Raw genomic sequence first — 18,474 nt, 5'->3', positions numbered from 1 at the left:
TATGTTGACCTAGCTCTCCTTGAGTTTCTGTTGCACAATACAAAACTCTCTCCCCCACCCTACCCCAAAGCTAAGCATTTCATCCTTCACCCATATGCAATGCAAACTGTAAAAAAGATGAAGTGTTTAGCTCATCAAGTATTCTGTTAAAACCATCTCAGACAAAATATCTTTCCTTAAACCTAAAGGTTTCTTATTTTTGAGGAAAAATAAAGTGTTGAGAGTATTAATTATTGGCTTTGCGCAAGTGAACTGTGTTAATCCTTTTGTCCTGATTATCTGAGTTTGATATGATTGAATTAACCACCACTACCACCCCTCTTTCACACACAAGCATTCTAAGCATAGGATGTTCTTGTCATTGAATCACAGGCAGTGGCTGGTTCCTTGAAAAAGTTGTCATCAAATTTCAAGAGAGAGAGGAAGGGGAAGAAGAAGAAGTAGTGTTTCCCTGTAATAGGTATGCTAATGTGGGTAATGTGCAAGAGTTCCTCATCAAAATGGAAGGATTTACCGGTATATTGATAATATAAACCAGAACAGGTTGAACTACACCTCCATGGCTAGGTGATTCCTGCATTGCAGGGTGTTGGACTAAAATGATCCTAGTAGTCCCTTCCAACTCTAAAATTCTATGCTTCTATGAATCACAGTTTCTCTGTCTTGTCTGGATTCACTTTATTGATCCTCAGACAGTTCATGATAATTTCCATATACCAGTTCAGCACATCTGCTGCTTCCCTGACTCAAGTGAAAAAAATACAATTGAGTGTTTTCTACATATGACGACACATCACTCCAAATCCCTGCATGGCCTCAGGGGTTTCATGCACGCAGTAAAAAGGCATAATGGGGAGGCAGGGCAGAACCTTGAAGAACCTCATAGGGTTCAAGAGCAGGTTTGGTGTTGAAAAAGCATTGGTTGCCTTGATGGATAATCTGTGTTGTCAGAAGAAGGAGTGTGCCCTCCTGAATCTTTCAGTGCCTTTTAATATTCTTGAGCATGATAAGCCTCAACAGACTTTCTGGGTTGTGGCTCATGGGCATTGTCATTCAGTGACAATGTTCAAATGCTGGTGTTAGGGGGGCTACTGCTTGGTCTTATGACAATCTGCTCTGCAAAGTTCCATCTTGCGTTCCATGAGACATGTTTACCTGAATCTGCTGGGTGAGGTAATCCAGACATTTGGACTAGGATGAATGTCAGTATGCTAATGACACCCAGCTCTATTCTCCTTTTCAGCTGATTCAGGTGAGGCAGTGGAATTATTAAATCTAGAAATGTTTATAGTGGTGTGTTGAATTGATATCAGGGATCAGTAAGGGGTTGTTGGATGACGGCCCATAAAATTAAGCAGAATTCTCATGAGACAGGTCACTGTTGGTGGGTTGTTTGTCTTACTAGGGGCATAGTGTTGAACCTTCTAAGGATGGGCTTGTACTCCCATTGAAACATCAGGCTCACAGTTTGAGGGTGCTGAGAGAGATCCAGCTTCTTATAGAAGGCCCAAGTAAACTCCATGATTTAAAGCGCATTTTATTAGCTAAGACTGGTGTGCTGATGCGACTTATCCTGGACAGAGATAGCCTGGCTGTGGTCTGGTAACCATCAAACTAGATATCTAGTTTGCAATATCTTATATGTGGGTTTGCTGCAATATCTTATATGTGGGTTTGCTTTTGAGGACTTTTCCAAAACTTAATACACCCACTAGATTACTAATGCGGGCAGGCCAAAATGAAACACATTTTGCCAGGTCTTAGTGGATGACACTAAATGGCTTGGGAAGCTGGAACCAAAGGACCACTATATTCCCTATGGCTGTGCTGTAACATTAAAATCTTAATCAAAAATACTTCTCTGAACCTGCTTAAGTGAGATAGGTGGTAATGGAAGAGAAGAACTTTCAAGGTGTGTCATCTTGAATGTACAATGCTCTTCTTTGTTGCAGTTTTTTTATAAAAAATTGTTTTGCTATGTTTTATTTTTGTGTGTGTGTTGGTTTTGTAATTGCTGTGCGCCACCCTGGGAGTTGTTAGGCTGAAGCATGACATAAAATTGTTTACAGTAAATAAATCTACACAATTCCTCTGTATTAAGAACAGCTACCCTTGTTTATATCTGGAGAGACAATATGTAACTTGACAAGTGATACTTAGAAACTTTATTAAGTTGGGGGGGGGAGGAAATAATGCAGGGTTTCGATTTACCAAGACTAATTACTAACTGCCTTCACTGTAATTACTTTCTTTTTTTTACAATGGAAGATGGCTAGATGAGTACCAGGATGATGGCAAGACAGAAAGAGAGCTAATTGCCAGAAGTAAGTACTGAAAATAAGATCATTTGTACTATAATTATATCCTAGGTACCAAATTGCTAATTAAACTTAAAACTATAGATTCTTCTTGTGAATAAGAATAAGATTGTTTTTGCTTTTCTATTTTAGAAAACAGTAATGCACCAATGACATATAGAGGTAAGTTGCACTCTGTATTCATTTCCTGTAGAAACAGTCTTTGCTGTTTAAATTTAAACATCATTCTGGGCTGAAGCAGACACATAAGAAAAAAAAGGAGGAACACATGGTTGCGTTTATTCAGGCTTGTCCATCTAGCATTCAATAATGGTTTAGTGTTACATGCAAATGCAGCCACTGTCTTTTACAAGTAGCCATTCATGGAAAGCTTCTGCTAACATGGAAAAGACAGATTGTCTGATAATGATCTGTAGAAGGGGCATCATAAGTCATTTAGCTGAGTAGCGAAAAGGATTTCTCACAAAGTGTTTTCCTCATATTTATTGTTCTATTCTAAAATGAGTCAGAGGTTCTTCTGAGAGCAGATCCAAGGTTTGTTTTGTTTATGCCAACATCACTGTCATTTAATAATTGGAGACAGCTACTCTAGCAAGCGAGTGGAAAAAATGCATTGTGAAGTGACAGCAAAAGCAGTTTCAGGTCAGAGTTCATCAGGGTATTCTCATAGTATCCAGAAATAATGCCGACTTAAGCTATACAGCTACTATGCACAACCACGTTTTGCAGATCCCTGCCCTGAAGTCCGTGTACACCACCAAGTCCATTGAGCTTCTCCAGACAGTCTGTCAAATTTCTGCTTTTTCACCTGCTTATTGCTGTTGCCCCAGTAACAGCCTCTCTTGCTTGGTCACCAGTTTTTCCTGCTGCTCATGCTCTGTTTCATCATATTATTTCATATCGGTGATGGCAGTCCATGCTGGGCTGTTGGTATTACGAGGGATAGAGGGATGTTTCATTCAGTCCATATTTTTAAGTAGACTAATTTTCACCTCCTGCACTAATACACCAATTGGGATGTAACTTCTCAAAGTTTTGTAATACAGTTCTCAGCTAAAAATATGTACCAAGATCATTTTTTAAAAAGCCTATACTGTATTAGGATAATATTTTTTTTAGGAAAATGCACATTGAGCTAAAACAAATACTTAAATGTGTATTTTTAATATAAAATTATATGTAGATCCATATTTAAACAAGAATTTTCATACAGATAAAAGATTCACAGATAAATGCAGAAAATGAATGCAATTGATGTTTTATGAATGAACACATGCAAGACTGACATGGACCAATCTATCCATCCTGACCTATTTTGCTAATTTGATATGGCTTCATTGTTACTTTTAAGGATCTAGGATCATCTGATGGAGTGCTGGCTGCTACACGGACCGACTTGTGTTTTCTTGTTAGTATTCATAGAAATATGGATGGAGACCTAAAATGGTCTCTGCCTGTGCTTCTGATTGCCTCGATTCAACTTGTAAAACACATTGAGCTTTAACAAAAGATTGTCAGCTAGGTGAAATGCAAAGTTGGGTTTTCTATTAGAAATGGAAAGCATTTTGCATTAAAATTCCCTGGCATGAAGTAGGAATGCCATCAAAGAAAAGAAGAGCAGTATCCAGCCTTTTTTTTATTATTTCCCTCATTTACTGTCTTTCTCAGTGCTAATCTGTCATGAACCCTCATTATTACCCCAAGGTGGGTTTGTTGTTCACCCTCTTGCTTTGCCAGATCATGTAATCACTTTTGCTCTGGGAGCTGCACCTCCCTTTATTCTCCTGCTGCTACATTACTAATTAAAAAGATGACAGAGCATCATCAATGTAGTAGTAGCAGTTCTGATCTGCCTCATCCATGTCAACAACTAAATATAAAATGACATGAGAGGAGAAGCAAAGTGTCTGTTACAGCAAAGGGCTTTAGTGAGGGGAGTTAAAACAAGCAGAAATTAATTCAAATGTTTAGGAATTGAGCCTTTGCTGCCACAAGCAGCTATGGAAGCCTCTCACTGTGATTGCCTGTGGGAAACCCACCCCATGCCACCCTCTACAGAATATGGTATGATGCCTTATCTGTGCCAGGGGACACCTGTGCCAGATCCTGACTGATTGAAGGGATCAATTAGAGCAGGATAGCATGGAAAACTATGTCTGACTCAGCAGATCTGACTCTTCCATTCTATAATTGCTGATTCTCTTCCCTTGGTGAGGCTTGCTCCTGTGATCTGCATAACTGTTAGCTCTTCACTGGTGATAGAGCAGTGTTGTGTATGGTGGAGGGGAATGAGCCAGGACAGCACATGCAAAGGAGAAAATGTGTGGGAGTGGGAATTTAAAAAATGGGAAAATGGGGAAGAATCATGGAATTGCGTAAAGTTCACTGGTACCCCAAGTGTCATCTAGTCCAACCCCCTGCAACAAAGGAATCTCAACTGAAGCATCCATGACAGATGACCATCCAACTTCAGCTTAAAAATCTCCAAGAAAGGAAAGTCCACAACCTTCCAATGGAGTCCATTCCACTGTCAAACAGCTCTTGCTGTCAGAAAGTCCTTCCTGATCAGAATCTCCTTTCTTGTAACTTGAAGCCATTGATTTGGGTCCTAGCCTCCAGAGCAGGAGAAAACAAGTTTCCTCCATCTTCCACGTGACAGCTCTTTAGATATCTGAAGATGGCTATCATATCTCCTCTCAATCTCCTTTTTTTAAAGGCTAAACATACCCAGCTCCCTCAACCCTTCCTCATAAGGCTTGGTTTCCAGACCTTTGATCATCTTTGTTGTCCTACTCTGCACACATTCCAGCTTGTCAGTATTTATTCATTCATCCTTTATTGGCATAATATGTCAATATCCTTCTTAAACTGTGTTGCCTAGAACTAAACACAGTATGCTAGGTGTGGTCTGACTAATGCAGAATAGAACAGTACTATTACTTCCCTTCATCTGGACACTATACTTCTATGGATGCAGCCTAGAATAGCGTTAGATTTTTTATTGCTGTTAACTAATGTTAAGCTTGTTAAGAAAAACCATAATTGGGGGGGGGGGGACAGAAAATGAAGTTGACAAATGATGTTGTAGCTATTTCATAAATTAACTTACTTGAAAATGTCACAGAGCTGCCTAACATGCAGTTACTCTTTGCCTAAAATGCAGTTGTATAATAGTGTATAATACACTGGTCTCCAACATCTCATAGCCTGATCTTGTGTTGCCTTGCCATTGACACAATCTTAGTGAATCAGAGCTTTTTTGTGATGGTACAGAGCATCTTCACCCCCTTTTTTGCTGCTTGTGGCAGCTGTTTTGTGCTGGCACTCTAAGCACTTTTATCAAGCCATGAATACTGGCAATTATTATTTTCTGCAAAAACCCCCACAAATCACTGCAGTGAATGTGCGAGTTCTTGACTTCAAAAGTCCTTTCCTTATGTACAGCACTGCTGAAATTCATTTTAGTCACAAAAATAGCAAGAAACCCTTGATAGTTCTTCCTCAGTCTTATAAAATACAATTTTGTTTTGATTGTTTGTTTACCTTTATTCCACAGGTCAGTGGAGAGTGCTGGTAAAGACCGCTCAAGATTCCCCACTGTCACGGGAGTGTAAAAGAACCCTTGTGATTTACAGCTCAAAGGGCAAAAGTGACAATCTTCTCCTTTCTTCCCAAAGCTTGGGAGATATGCCCTTTCAACCAGGAGCAACTGATGAATTCCTTGTAAGTTGCAGCTACAGCACAGCACAGAGATTGCAGTGGCATCTTGCTCTAGCCAAAGGATATATTTGGAATCCTATTATGACTGTAGCAAATGCCATCTCTTATTTACAAAGATGGCTTGATTTGTGGTTTAGTTTTTCTCGATATATTTTCCCTGTTCTTTTACAATCTGTAAGCTGGATGCAGCCAATATGGAATGCAACACACACCCAAAGTCAGAAACAATGAGAATCATAGAAGTATCTATTGAAAGACCGTGCTCAGCCTATGGTCGGGAAAGGTAGGTTCTATGCATTTTCAGAAGAAATAAATTGACACTTTACAGAACATAGGCAAATTGGTGACAGCTGGCCCAGTGTTAGGCCATGACATTCCTGGGCAGTTACTAGGGCCCCACAAGGGTGTCCCTGGGTCTCTCTTTATTCTCATTTTATTAGTGCTGGATGGCTGGGTCTGGGAGCCATCCTTTTAGTTTCCCATTTAGGGGCATTTAACTTCTATTGTATTGTATTGGGTTGTAGCTCAGAAGAAGAGCCACTATCTATTTGATTTTGTGTCACAACTGTTCACAGTTAGATTCTTCTCTCCCACACTGTATTAAGCGTTTACGATTGAGCTCCTCCACCTCTATCCCTCTCAGAGTGAATAGACCACAAACTTAAGTAAGTGTAAATACTTTACTTGCCCATGCATTGTTCAATGCTACAGCAGAAACAACACGGATAAGATATTCTTGGTTACAAAATACAAAAAAGTATCTTCAAACATGGAGTCTGGGCTTGGGAGCTCCAGCCTCATACATGTGCTGAGCTTACATAGGAGGGAGGGGAGGCAGGAAACAACCCTTACTTCCCCGCTCCTTGGAGAAGAGGGGAATGTGACATAGAATCATAGACTCATAGAATTGTAGAATTGGAAGGGACCCCAGGGTCCTCTTGTCCCACCCCCTGCACTGCAGGAATATTGCCCACAACCTGTGTCTAGGGATTATTGCTCAGAGTACTTTTGTTATGTTCACTATTGGTGGCTTCCTTGCCCAATTGCTGAATAGGAACATAGGAAGTTGTTTTATATTGAGTCAAACCTAATTGGTCCATCTAGCTCAATATTGTCTACACTGACTGTTATTAGCTCTCCGGGGTTTCAGGCAGGAGTGGTTTCCAGACCTACCTGGAGATGTGGGGATTGAACCTGGGACCTTCTGCATGCGAAGCAGATGCTCTTTCATTGAGCTACAGCTCTTCCCCAAATACCTGTGCATCTCTTCCCCTGCTGAAGCCTGGCACATTTTTTCTTATTATTTTTGATTGACTGCTTCACCAAGAGTCCTTCCTTGCATAGCCTCATATTGGGGGCACTGGAGTAGAAAACATAGTCTGGCTTGTTACCTTTGCTGGTAGATTTTCAAACAGTGAAGCAATTTAATTCAAGTCCCATCTGACCTTTATAGCATACTCAGAGTGGAATCTATTACAGCAGGGGTCTGTTGGGGAGAATGCCTCATTTCAATAATAGAGCAATAGGCTGTTGGAAAAGCTAGTTTTTCAGACACTTTGTAATTGTTTTGCCCTCAGTCATGGTAGAGCATGAATGTGCAACATTCAACATAGTGGGATCCTACTGCATCTGGTTCCTAAATGACTTGTGTTACAGTTGACAAATAGTAGCAATAGTTTGTGTTTCTGTAGCATTCTAACTAAGCACATACTTTAGTAATTCTGTAGCATTCTAAGCAAGCACATATTTTAGTAAGCTGCAGAATCAGGGCTGGCATCTGTCCCTAGTATCCTTGGGCACCTGCCAGGGCCCAATAGTGATACCTGCCATGGGCCCAGAACTTTGAGCATCACCAGGCAACTGGATCAATCATTGAATTGCAGAGTTGGAAGGAACCCCAAAAGTCATCTAGCCCATATTTTATCTCCATATTACAAATTGGGAGGAGAGGCATGAGAGGTAAGGGCTTGCCTATCCCGACTCCTTTCCCAGTTGTGTTCACAGTTGAGCTAAGAATGTGGAATTTCATAGCTGAGAGCTCATGCTCTTCAGTAGTGTGCTACATTACTTTGCCAGAGAACAGCAGGATAACATGAGTACGTTTTTTTCTTTGTGATTATTTGCATAAAATCTTTGCAAATCTAGTAATGCTGGCCAATATTCTTTGTGCACAAATTTGTTTTTGTTTCTTTTTTAAAATAGATGGTCACACACATGGGAATGTGACCTTCCTGATTATTTTTCTCTGCCCCACCCCTCCCTATGCTGACACAGCTCCATGAGAACAATTGCAACCGCTGAATAAGCAAACAAGCTTTCTACATGTTAATCTTGCATGTGCAATACAGAGATTTTGCCCCCCTCCCTTATACTGTACCTTGCATTTTCATGTCTCTCCCCTCACCCCCTAAATATTTTTTTCTGGAGCTACCCCTGGCTGTGCAGCTCAAGTATCTTGACAGCTCACAAAGCCAGTCTGAAATTTAAGAGCAATAGCTGCGGCATGAAAATGTTGAGATGCCATTCTATTCCAAACCATTTAAGCAACATCAAGGCTTGGTTGCCCTCTTTATACCTTATTGCTGAGGCTGTTTGAATGATCATAGGCTTTTGTTGCGTGAGTTCACCTATTCCCATTTGTGGCAGCAAAACTGGTTGCCATGGGAATGGCTGTGTGATGTTGCAATTAACAGAAGACTGCAAATTCAGCAAAGCAATATGCAGGAGCAGAAGAACAACAAAGATCTGGATTCAGTACGATAGCACTTAGTCAGGATTCACATACAAATAATATACGGCAGTACTGTTTATACAGTCAGCTTCTCAAAAATGGCAGGCCTCATTTTGATCCATAAATTTGATTTCTAATTATTTCCATGAATATGTGGGTGTTGATTTGCCTAAGTTTGAACATATATTTGGCACCAATCCAGCAGCTTAAGTGCTCATAGGAACCTTGAATGCATACACAGATCTCCGCATGAACATGAAGCTTTTGCCCACTCTCATCTATGAGTTTGACAGTTCTCCACTTTGGGCAATGAGGTCTTGCATTTGCTGATATGAAGTGTTCCCTGACAGTGGAGAGCAGTGCTATTTTTCTAGAAAAAGAGGTGCCAGAACTCACCATGAATGCTTCCCTTGTTCTCTTATAATGGCAATGGCGCTCACGTGAGAGGTGCTGGAACCGAGTTCCAGTGAGTTCTAGCTGAAAAAAAGCATAGTTTTATGGTAAGAGTGGTGGATTTGTACTGGGGAGATGTAGTTTTAAATCTCAACTCAGTGACGAAGCTCACTGGATGCCTGTTACGCCAGTCACTATCTTTCAATAAAGCTTTTCTATCAGGGAAAGTGAGGGCTGGACCATAAAGAAGGCTGATCGCCGAAGAACTGATGCTTTTGAATTATGGTGCTGGAGGAGACTCTTGAGAATCCCATGGACTGCAAGAAGATCAAACCTATCCAGTTTTAAGTAAATCAGCCCTGAATGCTCAGTGGAAGGACAGATCCTGAAGCTGAGGCTCCAGTACTTTGGCTACCTCATGAGAAGAGAAGACTCCCTGGAAAAGACCCTGATGTTGGGAAAGATGGAGGGCACAAGGAGAAGGGGGCAACAGAGGACGAGATGGTTGGACAGTGTTCTTGAAGTGTTCTTGGAGAGCCAGTGTGGTGTAGTGGTTAAGAGCGGTAGTCACGTAATCTGGGAAACCGGGTTCGTGTCTCCACTCCTCCACATGCAGCTGCTGGGTGACCTTGGGCCAGTCACACTTCTTTCAAGTCTCTCAGCCCCACTCACCTCACAGAGTGTTTGTTGTGGGGGAGGAAGGGAAAGGAGAATGTTAGCCGCTTTGCCAAACTCTTCCTCTTCTTCTTCTTCTAACATGAGTTTGACCAAGCTGCAGGAGGCAGTGGAAGACAGGAGTGCCTGACGTGCTCTGGTCCATGGGGTCACAAAGAGTCAGACACAACTAAATGAATAAACAACAACAAGCTGTGTGAGGAAAAATTAGTGCAGGGGAATAGCCATGGATGCAACCCTGCACTACCTGGAGGGAAGAGCAAGCAACGTATAAATGTAATACTCCAAAATACTTGGAGATGGAGATGGCTCTCATGGGAGTGTGGTTAGTAGGAGTGGGGTGAAATGGGGCAACTTGTGCATATTGCGAGGTAGCCAAAGATGTCAACTTGGTTCAGGAAAAGAACACCCCAGCTATGAAAATATAAAGCTATAAGATTTCAATACACCATTCTGTGTTTTCCGTGTCACTTAGAATCTTGCTTTTTTTCAATGAGAGATGCAACCCTGCCTTTTCCGCCCACAGTGGCCTTTTCTAGCACACTGGCTTTCAAGTGTTGTTATTTCAGTGAAAAACAAACAAAACAGAAGCAATTCCAGACAGCGGCTCATTATGTAACCAGTGCTTATGAGGACTGTTGCCATGTTAATGCGACACATAGCAGTCATGAAGGTGTCCTGGAACAGTTTTATTAGTAAATGCAAACATTCTGGTTTCAAGGATATTTCTTTATAATGCATGCTGCCAATCCTAGGCACAGTTGCTGAAATGTAACCTCCCTTGAATTTATTGGGAATGCATGCTCAGGCTGTAAAGCTGAGCTAAATGGAGGTGGTGCTGTTCGCTATGCTCAAGATGTAAACATGAAGCCTCCTCAGGTTAATGGATAGTCGACATAATTATGACAACCAGCCTGGAGACTTGTTCAGAGGAAGAGGGCAGTTAGAACATGATGAGGATTTGTTGTCTGGCACAACTACAAACAGAGCTCATGTGGAGCACTGAAAAATTGGATCGAACTCTGATTAGTTCAAAGAGATCATGTTAGAGTTTTTTAAACAAACTATTTGCTTGGCTTGACTTTAAAAGCTACATTACGTTAATTTGGGGCTAATGGGAATCAAAGGGATAAAAGAGTTTATTAGGATCTCAAGAGCAGATCAAATAACAGACTGACAGAGAAACGGAAACATACAACTTTATCCTCAGGAGCCAAGTAAATCAAAACAACAAAACAACAAAGTGCAGCTACTTTTAACTGACTTAAAAACACCCAAGTGGAAGAACAGAGTGGAGAGAAAGTAATTGTGGACTAATATTTTTTTGTGGAGTGGGGGCACGTAAAAGGAGATGATTGTATCATAGACTCAGAAGGTGCTGCTGAATGCTAGCCACAGACCCACTTCCTCACCTCTGGCCACAACAAAGATCAGATGAACTGCAGAAAGGTGTTCCTAGAAGAGGCGGTAGCTGCAATTGTTTCTAATAATGTATCTGCCAGCCTATTCAGGTTAATTGGAACAAAAATATGTTAGATTTAGATTTGCTGGTCTGGAATACAATTGGAGATCAGAGTTCCTAATCTACTCATTCGTACTCTGTGCCCTGAAAGACTGAAAAATAATCCACCTTTTTACCTCCCTTTATCCATCCTGACCATGTATGCAAAATGGCTGATGTGGCATTAGAAGTGACTAATCCACATGGTGTGAAATTTAGATGCACTCCCAATTTCATAAAATCTGCCATCTAAGTTTGGGCTGTTTGAGCTTTAGTTCATATAGCAATTTTTGATGATGCAATAGCCAGTCAAACTAATCAAATGGATTGCTATCAAACTATCAATAGGAGCCAGAGAAAAATGACTGACATCATGATAGTCTTGCAAATTCATGGATATCTATGGCTTCCTGACGGCCAAGCCCCAAGTGCAAATTTTTGTCTTGTACTCTGGCAGGAAAGTTTGCATGAGGCATATCCCAGCAAACCTGAGAAAACTTTAAGATTGTTGCCTAGGTTCAGGAGGGCAAAATATGGATTCTTGTTCATTGGAAATCTTATTGGGAGATAATTTTTCAGCTAATAGAAAGTAGGAAAAACATTCTTAGTAGAATATAATAAACTAACATAATGGAAATTGATATTATACTATTATGGGATCTTTTTAAGGTGCTTAATGCAATGAATTTCCCCCCTTGTTTTATATCCATTGCATGTCATTTGAATTTCTGTATTTTAGCAACAGTCCTGGGTAACCAGTGTAGCAGGGGAACTAGGGAGGCATTTACTGTGTTACACCACAGTCCTTAAAAACATTGGTATCATCTCAATATGAGGCCCAAGACATTTTGTGGGATAATCAGTCCCATTCCTTAGTTGTTGGACTGTGTTCAGACTAAAGGAATTTTCCAGGATTCTCCCCACTGCCTGTAAGCTTGGGGTCTGGGGATGACAGAGGGATTGCCTGAGTGATCAAACTTGGCAGACAGGTTTAGCTTTATTATGTAAAACAGTTCTCCAAGTGCAAGCAATTTGCTTCCATAGGAGCTAATGGTTGGAGAATTGTTGGGGGCACACCTTCCTCAGGCAGTCCCTCTTTTTCTGTGGGGAATGGTGTCATCAGGTGCAGATGGTAACAGAGACTGCAACTGACAGAGGCACAGAAGGTTGAGTTGCACTCTGGAAAAATCTTATGGAGTTAGTTGCCACCCTAGAAACTTAGTGGGAGAGCAGCATCTGTTGGAGTGTTAATGCTATCAACCTCCACCTTATGCTCAACTTGCATAGTTGTAAATAAATGCAAATATTGCAAAATGCATTAAGCTTGCTGCTTTCCCTTTAAATCCCTGAGATTTAAAGTCTCACTCTGATCTCTCTCCAAATTTCCACTCATCAGCAGATGAGAGAAGATTAAATCCTACTGCCTAGGCTGGGCAGTCCTGTTTGCTGCTGGGAGCAGGGCAGGGCAGACAATGCAGGATTAAACCCTGTTCTGCCACCCATCAGCTGATGTCACTGGTGGACATGGTTTGGGGGAAGTGGACTGGCTTTCCAAATTGGAGCCCTTGGCAGCCCAAGATTGGTCTGCAGGCCAGAGGTTCCCCGCTCCTTCTATAAACAAAACAATAGCTCAATAAAAGCTAGGCCTAGTCTAACTAGCGTGTAAGCTTTGTGCAGACGAATCAGGATGGATGTGGAATAAACAGGCCAACCTGAAGAACATTGAATGATCCGCTTCAGTGAAATGCATGGCATGCTTTCCTGCCACAAGGCATTCACTGCTTTTCTAAAGAGTATAAATATGCAGTCACTGACTAACTCATTTAAATGCCCCATGGTTACAACACACGCATCTTGCATGCACATCTTCTATGTGCAGAGGATTTTTTCAGTTTTAAGAGGAAGCATTCCAATGTGTGATTCCCTTACTGTGAACTGAAGCACTGTACTCTAGCAGAGTTACATGGGACTCAGCTATACAGTGACAAATAAAGCATTTAAAGTGTGTTGTAAAGTTCAATATACAAACGTGGCACTAAATGGCGTTGGTGAGCTATGGTAAATTCAAGATATTTTTCAAATCTTTTTTTAAAAAAGAATTTTCACAGCGTTTTTTATATGTGTGTAGATTCCACCACTGTATGATTCTGGTATATGGGTAAGTGAAAAAAATATATGGATGAACAAAAAAAGTGATAGTGCTGCAAAAAGGGAGTGGTTCTTTCTGCCTTGTCTATGTTGATACAGGGGAGGATGAAAGTAATTGGGAATGATTTTTCCTTATCTATATCTGTATTCTCATCTTGCCATTATTCACCATCAATTCTTTCTCTGCCTACATAAATTGAAAAAATCCAGGGAGGAGGTGAGCAGTGAAAGACATTACATTGATTTTCTTGACCTTTTAACTATCGGCAGCAGTAGCAACAAAAATGACCATCACAGTTGAAGTAGCAAGGTCATGACAGAACCTTCAGTTCCAGCATCCAATCCGTCAATAACACAGGGAGACTGTAATGTCCACTATGAGTAACAAATATTGATTAAATAATATAAAACAAAAAAGTTTGAGTTTAATATACTAAAAGAGTTTAACATTGTCCTAAAAATGCAATGCGCAAATATAGCCTTAGTCTTCACATACTTCATGATTAGGCACAAAACCTAACTTCACTGGGGAAAGGAAATGGTATCTGTCATGCATTGAAACACCTAAGGCAGCATGACGTGAGGGACTGCCAGTGATTCTTTATCTTTATCTGTAATTCCTGCATTGCAGAGATTTGGACTAGATGGCCTTTTGGGTCTCTTCCAACTCTACAGTTCTATGATTCCATGGTACTGGTGGTCAGGGAAAGCCTGCGTAAACAAACATGTATTTAACTGATGGCAGAAAAAAGCCCCATAATTGGTGCCTTCCTGATCTCAATGGGGAAAGCGTTCCATAAGTGGTTGGCTTCATATGCCTTCAGACCATACCATGCTTTCAATATAGTGAGGCATCTTCTCCAGCTTGTAAAAATCTATATTGTGTCCTCCCTCCTTCTGCTCAGGTAACCTGCTCTTCCATTTTTCTTCACTGCAGATTGAATCTGGAGATGTTGGAGATGTGTATAAGATTCGGGTCAGCTGTGATGATTTGCCAGACTTTGAGGGTTGGCATTTGAAGTCTTTTCAGATGGAAGAGCTGCACACTAATCAAGAAGTGAACTTTGACTGTAACTGCTGGTTTTCTCTTAGCCGAGAACACCAAGAGCTGGTGAAAGAATTCCCTGCAGTGACTGAGAACCAGAAGCCTTTACCAGGTAAAAATAGCAGAGAAGACAGGAACAAGGTGAACTAACATTTGAAAGAAATCAGTGCAGCAAAACTAAGTATTTTGTTAAATTTCTCAGTGCTTGAAAATTACTGTGGATCTGAAGCAATGCTTCACAAGTGCTCAAATCCCTCTTAATTAAATGAGAAACTGCTTGGCCATTGTTATACTCTATGCACAACTTTGTGTGCAAACCAAAGAGTTAGAATTATACTGGCAAAAGATAAAGCACATAATTGGGAGTAATGGAAGTCATTTTTGTAAGATGGAACACTGGATTCTTTCACTTACATGAACTTGAATGGCTGAAGTGATTATTAGGAATGATTTCCTTGTGTAATAATAATTTTTAAAAAGGATTGCTTTATTTCTCATAATGCTACCTACATTTCCAAGTGCAAACACAAGTAAAATGTATGGGCTGTAATTAATTAAGTTACCGGGTGCAATTATAAATAGAAATGTTGTGAAGACTTATATTTCCTGGTTTGGGAACAAGCTGCAGAATTTGACTCTTGATTATGTTTAAAATATGAAGACAGCTTTAACTTATTCTCCTTCTAAGACCCTCAAACCCCTTACCCACTTATTCTATCACCTATCCAAAAAACTATTTTCCTTTTTCTTAGCAGTCTGATATATTGGGCTGTGGGACATAGTTGTGGCCTGAGGGGGTAGGACAGTGGATCTTATTTAAGCTCTGGCTATGCCTCTTTTCTCCTTTATAGGTGGCACCTGCCCACATCCCTAGTTCATAGTCTGACTTGTTGGTCACTGAGTTGGAATTTTGGCATTGGTGGGTCAGTTTTCTCACCTACTCCACATTGTGTCACTGACATGGGGGCATTTAGTTCAGGTTCACTTGTTAAATAGGCTGGTTTTGTCACTTCGGCTTTTCGTTCCTGGAACAGTTAAGTTCAGCTAGCTGTCCCCTTAAGAACCTTAAGCCTTCATGTGTCTATTCCTCAATCTGCTTTTGTGCCTGATCTAATCCATGCCATGCCATATTGGCTATATATAATCATGATTGCTATATATTCTAGTAAAAAAGGCAGTAGATCTCTGGATACCAGTAGATATCAATTATATCTACTTTATTTGGATACTGTATTTTACTTTGTTGTGGCAGCACTGAAATACAATGTCTCTCTGTGTGTAATTTTGTAGTTTTGAAGCAATAGTGTATTATTGAATGCTGTTCTCCTATTTTTCCTTTTTCTCAGTGCATAAATATGTTGTTTCTGTACACACTGGAGATTTATGGGGAGCAGAAACCTTTGCAAACCTTTACGTAATACTTTATGGCGATAGAGGTGACACAGGTATCAGGAAACTGCAACGTTCTTTCACTGCAGGAGAACAGTTTACAAGGAATAAGGTAACATAGCAAGAAACAATAACACCCAAACCCTCATTTAATGCAATGAAATGATTACAAAGTGGTTTGTAAATATTATGAACCTCATTGTAACTACCCAGTTTCCAGTTTCATTTTATTCTCCTATACATTTTCCAAATGCAACAGAATATAACAATTACATTGTATAGTTATCACTTTGCTACATAGTGGTAGCAAGTAGATTCGTCGCTTGAAGAAAGACTAGCTGCTGAGAGATGGGGAGAAATCTCAGTTCTTTCCCCCTCCTTTATTATAATTGGATTGGATAAGCATTGGATGAGTGGTATTGCATAGCAATGGTGTGTCCCAGCCAGCAAGGGACTCTTCTTTTTTAAAAAAACAGTCAGCTGAAGTATCCTAAAATAGGGCTGCAGGAGAAGAGAGACAGTAGCCTTACTCTCTCTGGAACTTTTATTTTTATTTTTAACTGTCCTGAATTGAAACACAGAGGAGCCAAGAAGATATAGATATAGATATAGATATAGATATAGATATAGATATAGATATAGATATAGATATAGATATAGATATAGATATAGATATAGATATAGATATAGATATAGATATAGATATAGATATAGATATAGATAGCAAAATGGTGAGGATACTAAGAATGCAGCTAACTACAACACATCAGTTCTAGTCAGCAAGGACAGTGGTCAGAGATTTTGGAAGCTGCAGCCCAACAAGATCTGGAAGGGACCATGTTGGGGATGGGTAATTTCCTGAGTATGAGAAACATGATGGAGTTTATTGTAATTGTTAAATGGTATTCACTAAGTAGTCAATGTGCCTCAATCTGGAAAATAACTTGAAGTGCTTAAAGATTCAATAGTCATGCATGACATCCAGATCTTGTTCTCTATACAAATTCCACACACACCCAAAACTGTTATGTCTAGACTTGATTACTTAATATTTGTAAATTAAAAAGTAGCTCTTCTTCAGGTGGATTCCTTCTTAGTGGAGGCGGTTGCCTTGGGCCATTTGAAAAAGGTAGTTATAGGACATGATGGAGAAGGATATGGAGCCGGAATATACTTGAAGATGGTAACAGTTAAGAAGTATGAGAACTCAGATAAAGAATGGGTCTTCCCATGTTGGAATTGGCTGGATACTCACCTGGGAATCTGTGACACTGTGTGTGAGATTGAAACAATAGGTAGGTTGTTCTATAAGTTCCTTCTGTCTTCACCATGTTTCAGTTTGATAGCTGACAGTTGCTTTTTGCCGGTGATTTGTAGCTATTCTTATTATCATTTTAAAGAACTGAAACAGCAGAGTTTATGTCTTCAATAGCACTTCCTATAACAATGAGTGTTGCAGAAAATTCAGGGACGCCCTAAAGCATATATTCATTTCACTTGGAACACTTTGGGGTCTGCCATTACACAGGGCAAACAGAGAGGATTGTTCAAACACACTGGATCTTCTGGTATGGCTGCACATTGAAGAGGAAGATCAACTGTGCTAGACAAGTGGGGTTTTTTAGATACTTGTCCACCAGTCAGAACTGTGTTTGAAAACCACTGTATTTGATAACTGGCACAGAAAAGCATTTTTTTATATTGCACCATCTAATAGCTGCCATGCAATGGTATTTTGTTTCTCACAGAAAGTATTTTAAATATACAATACAGTGAAATTTAATAGCTGACAGTATTGGTAGACAAAACACATTATTAACTAGTATCCCACAGTCTGCAGCTTGTGAACTTTTGAATCTGGAACCATATAAATCTATATATATAAGATTTATTAGTTGCCCAGTTATAATGATGATTTCTCAAAATGACCAAATAAAAAATAAGCATTTGGATTTTTAAGGGGAAAGGTTACATGCAAAATCTGATCTCTTCCATGGGCAAAGTAAGGGCTTTTGTTAAGAGGCTGCCCGCCTTGCCTCCTAGAACAGAATGGCATCAAAGGGGAGCCCAGTCTGGCTCCATGCTTTGACCTCCCTGCCAAAAAGAATGCTTACATCCAACTACCAGTTGCCCTGGGACTACAGAACCAAAAGGTGATGCTCTTGTCTCATTAAGAAATTAAGTGGGTGACATTTCATCCCACAGCTATGTGCCTGAGCCAAGAAAAGTATCACCTGTTGATTTCCTGCCTCTTGCAACTGTTAAAGTCACAGGAACCCTCCTGCGGGGAACAACAAAAATACATTAATAGATATTATTACTGCAGGGTTAATGGTACAAATATAACAGACAGAAACCAAATATTCAACCCTGCTGTGCTAGGATCTTGAGCAGATTAGGCTTTATTATATGTTCACTTGTCACTATCACACAGCATGTTCCTATTTATGGCCTGATTGCAAGAGTATTTTGTTGAAGCCATTTGTTATCTTCACCTGTCATTGTCTCTCATGCTAAAGAGTATTTGTGGATGATATAGTGGAATTTGCAGAGC

The 18,474-nt window shown here is 40.2% G+C and overlaps 1 protein-coding gene across 5 annotated transcripts in view; it reads left to right on the top strand.

Annotated features, from left to right (window-relative positions):
* RP1 (RP1 axonemal microtubule associated) overlaps positions 1-18,474 on the top strand; it is a 182,902-nt gene that overhangs the window by 102,590 nt on the left and 61,838 nt on the right. For all 5 annotated transcript variants that reach the window (XM_083517865.1, XM_083517868.1, XM_083517867.1 and 2 more), the window contains 7 exons: positions 373-460; positions 2,269-2,324; positions 2,451-2,480; positions 5,875-6,041; positions 14,424-14,643; positions 15,878-16,032; positions 17,002-17,215. In XM_083517865.1, coding sequence (XP_083373991.1) covers positions 373-460; positions 2,269-2,324; positions 2,451-2,480; positions 5,875-6,041; positions 14,424-14,643; positions 15,878-16,032; positions 17,002-17,215 — 930 coding nt within the window. The remainder of the gene's footprint in view (positions 1-372; positions 461-2,268; positions 2,325-2,450; positions 2,481-5,874; positions 6,042-14,423; positions 14,644-15,877; positions 16,033-17,001; positions 17,216-18,474) is intronic.

This window comes from Podarcis liolepis, assembly GCF_965112155.1.
Source record: "Podarcis liolepis genome assembly, chromosome: 8".
NCBI classification, from domain to species: Eukaryota; Metazoa; Chordata; class Lepidosauria; order Squamata; family Lacertidae; genus Podarcis; species Podarcis liolepis.
Note: the sequence above shows the minus strand (reverse complement) of the source record. Positions and strands in the feature narration are given on the sequence as shown.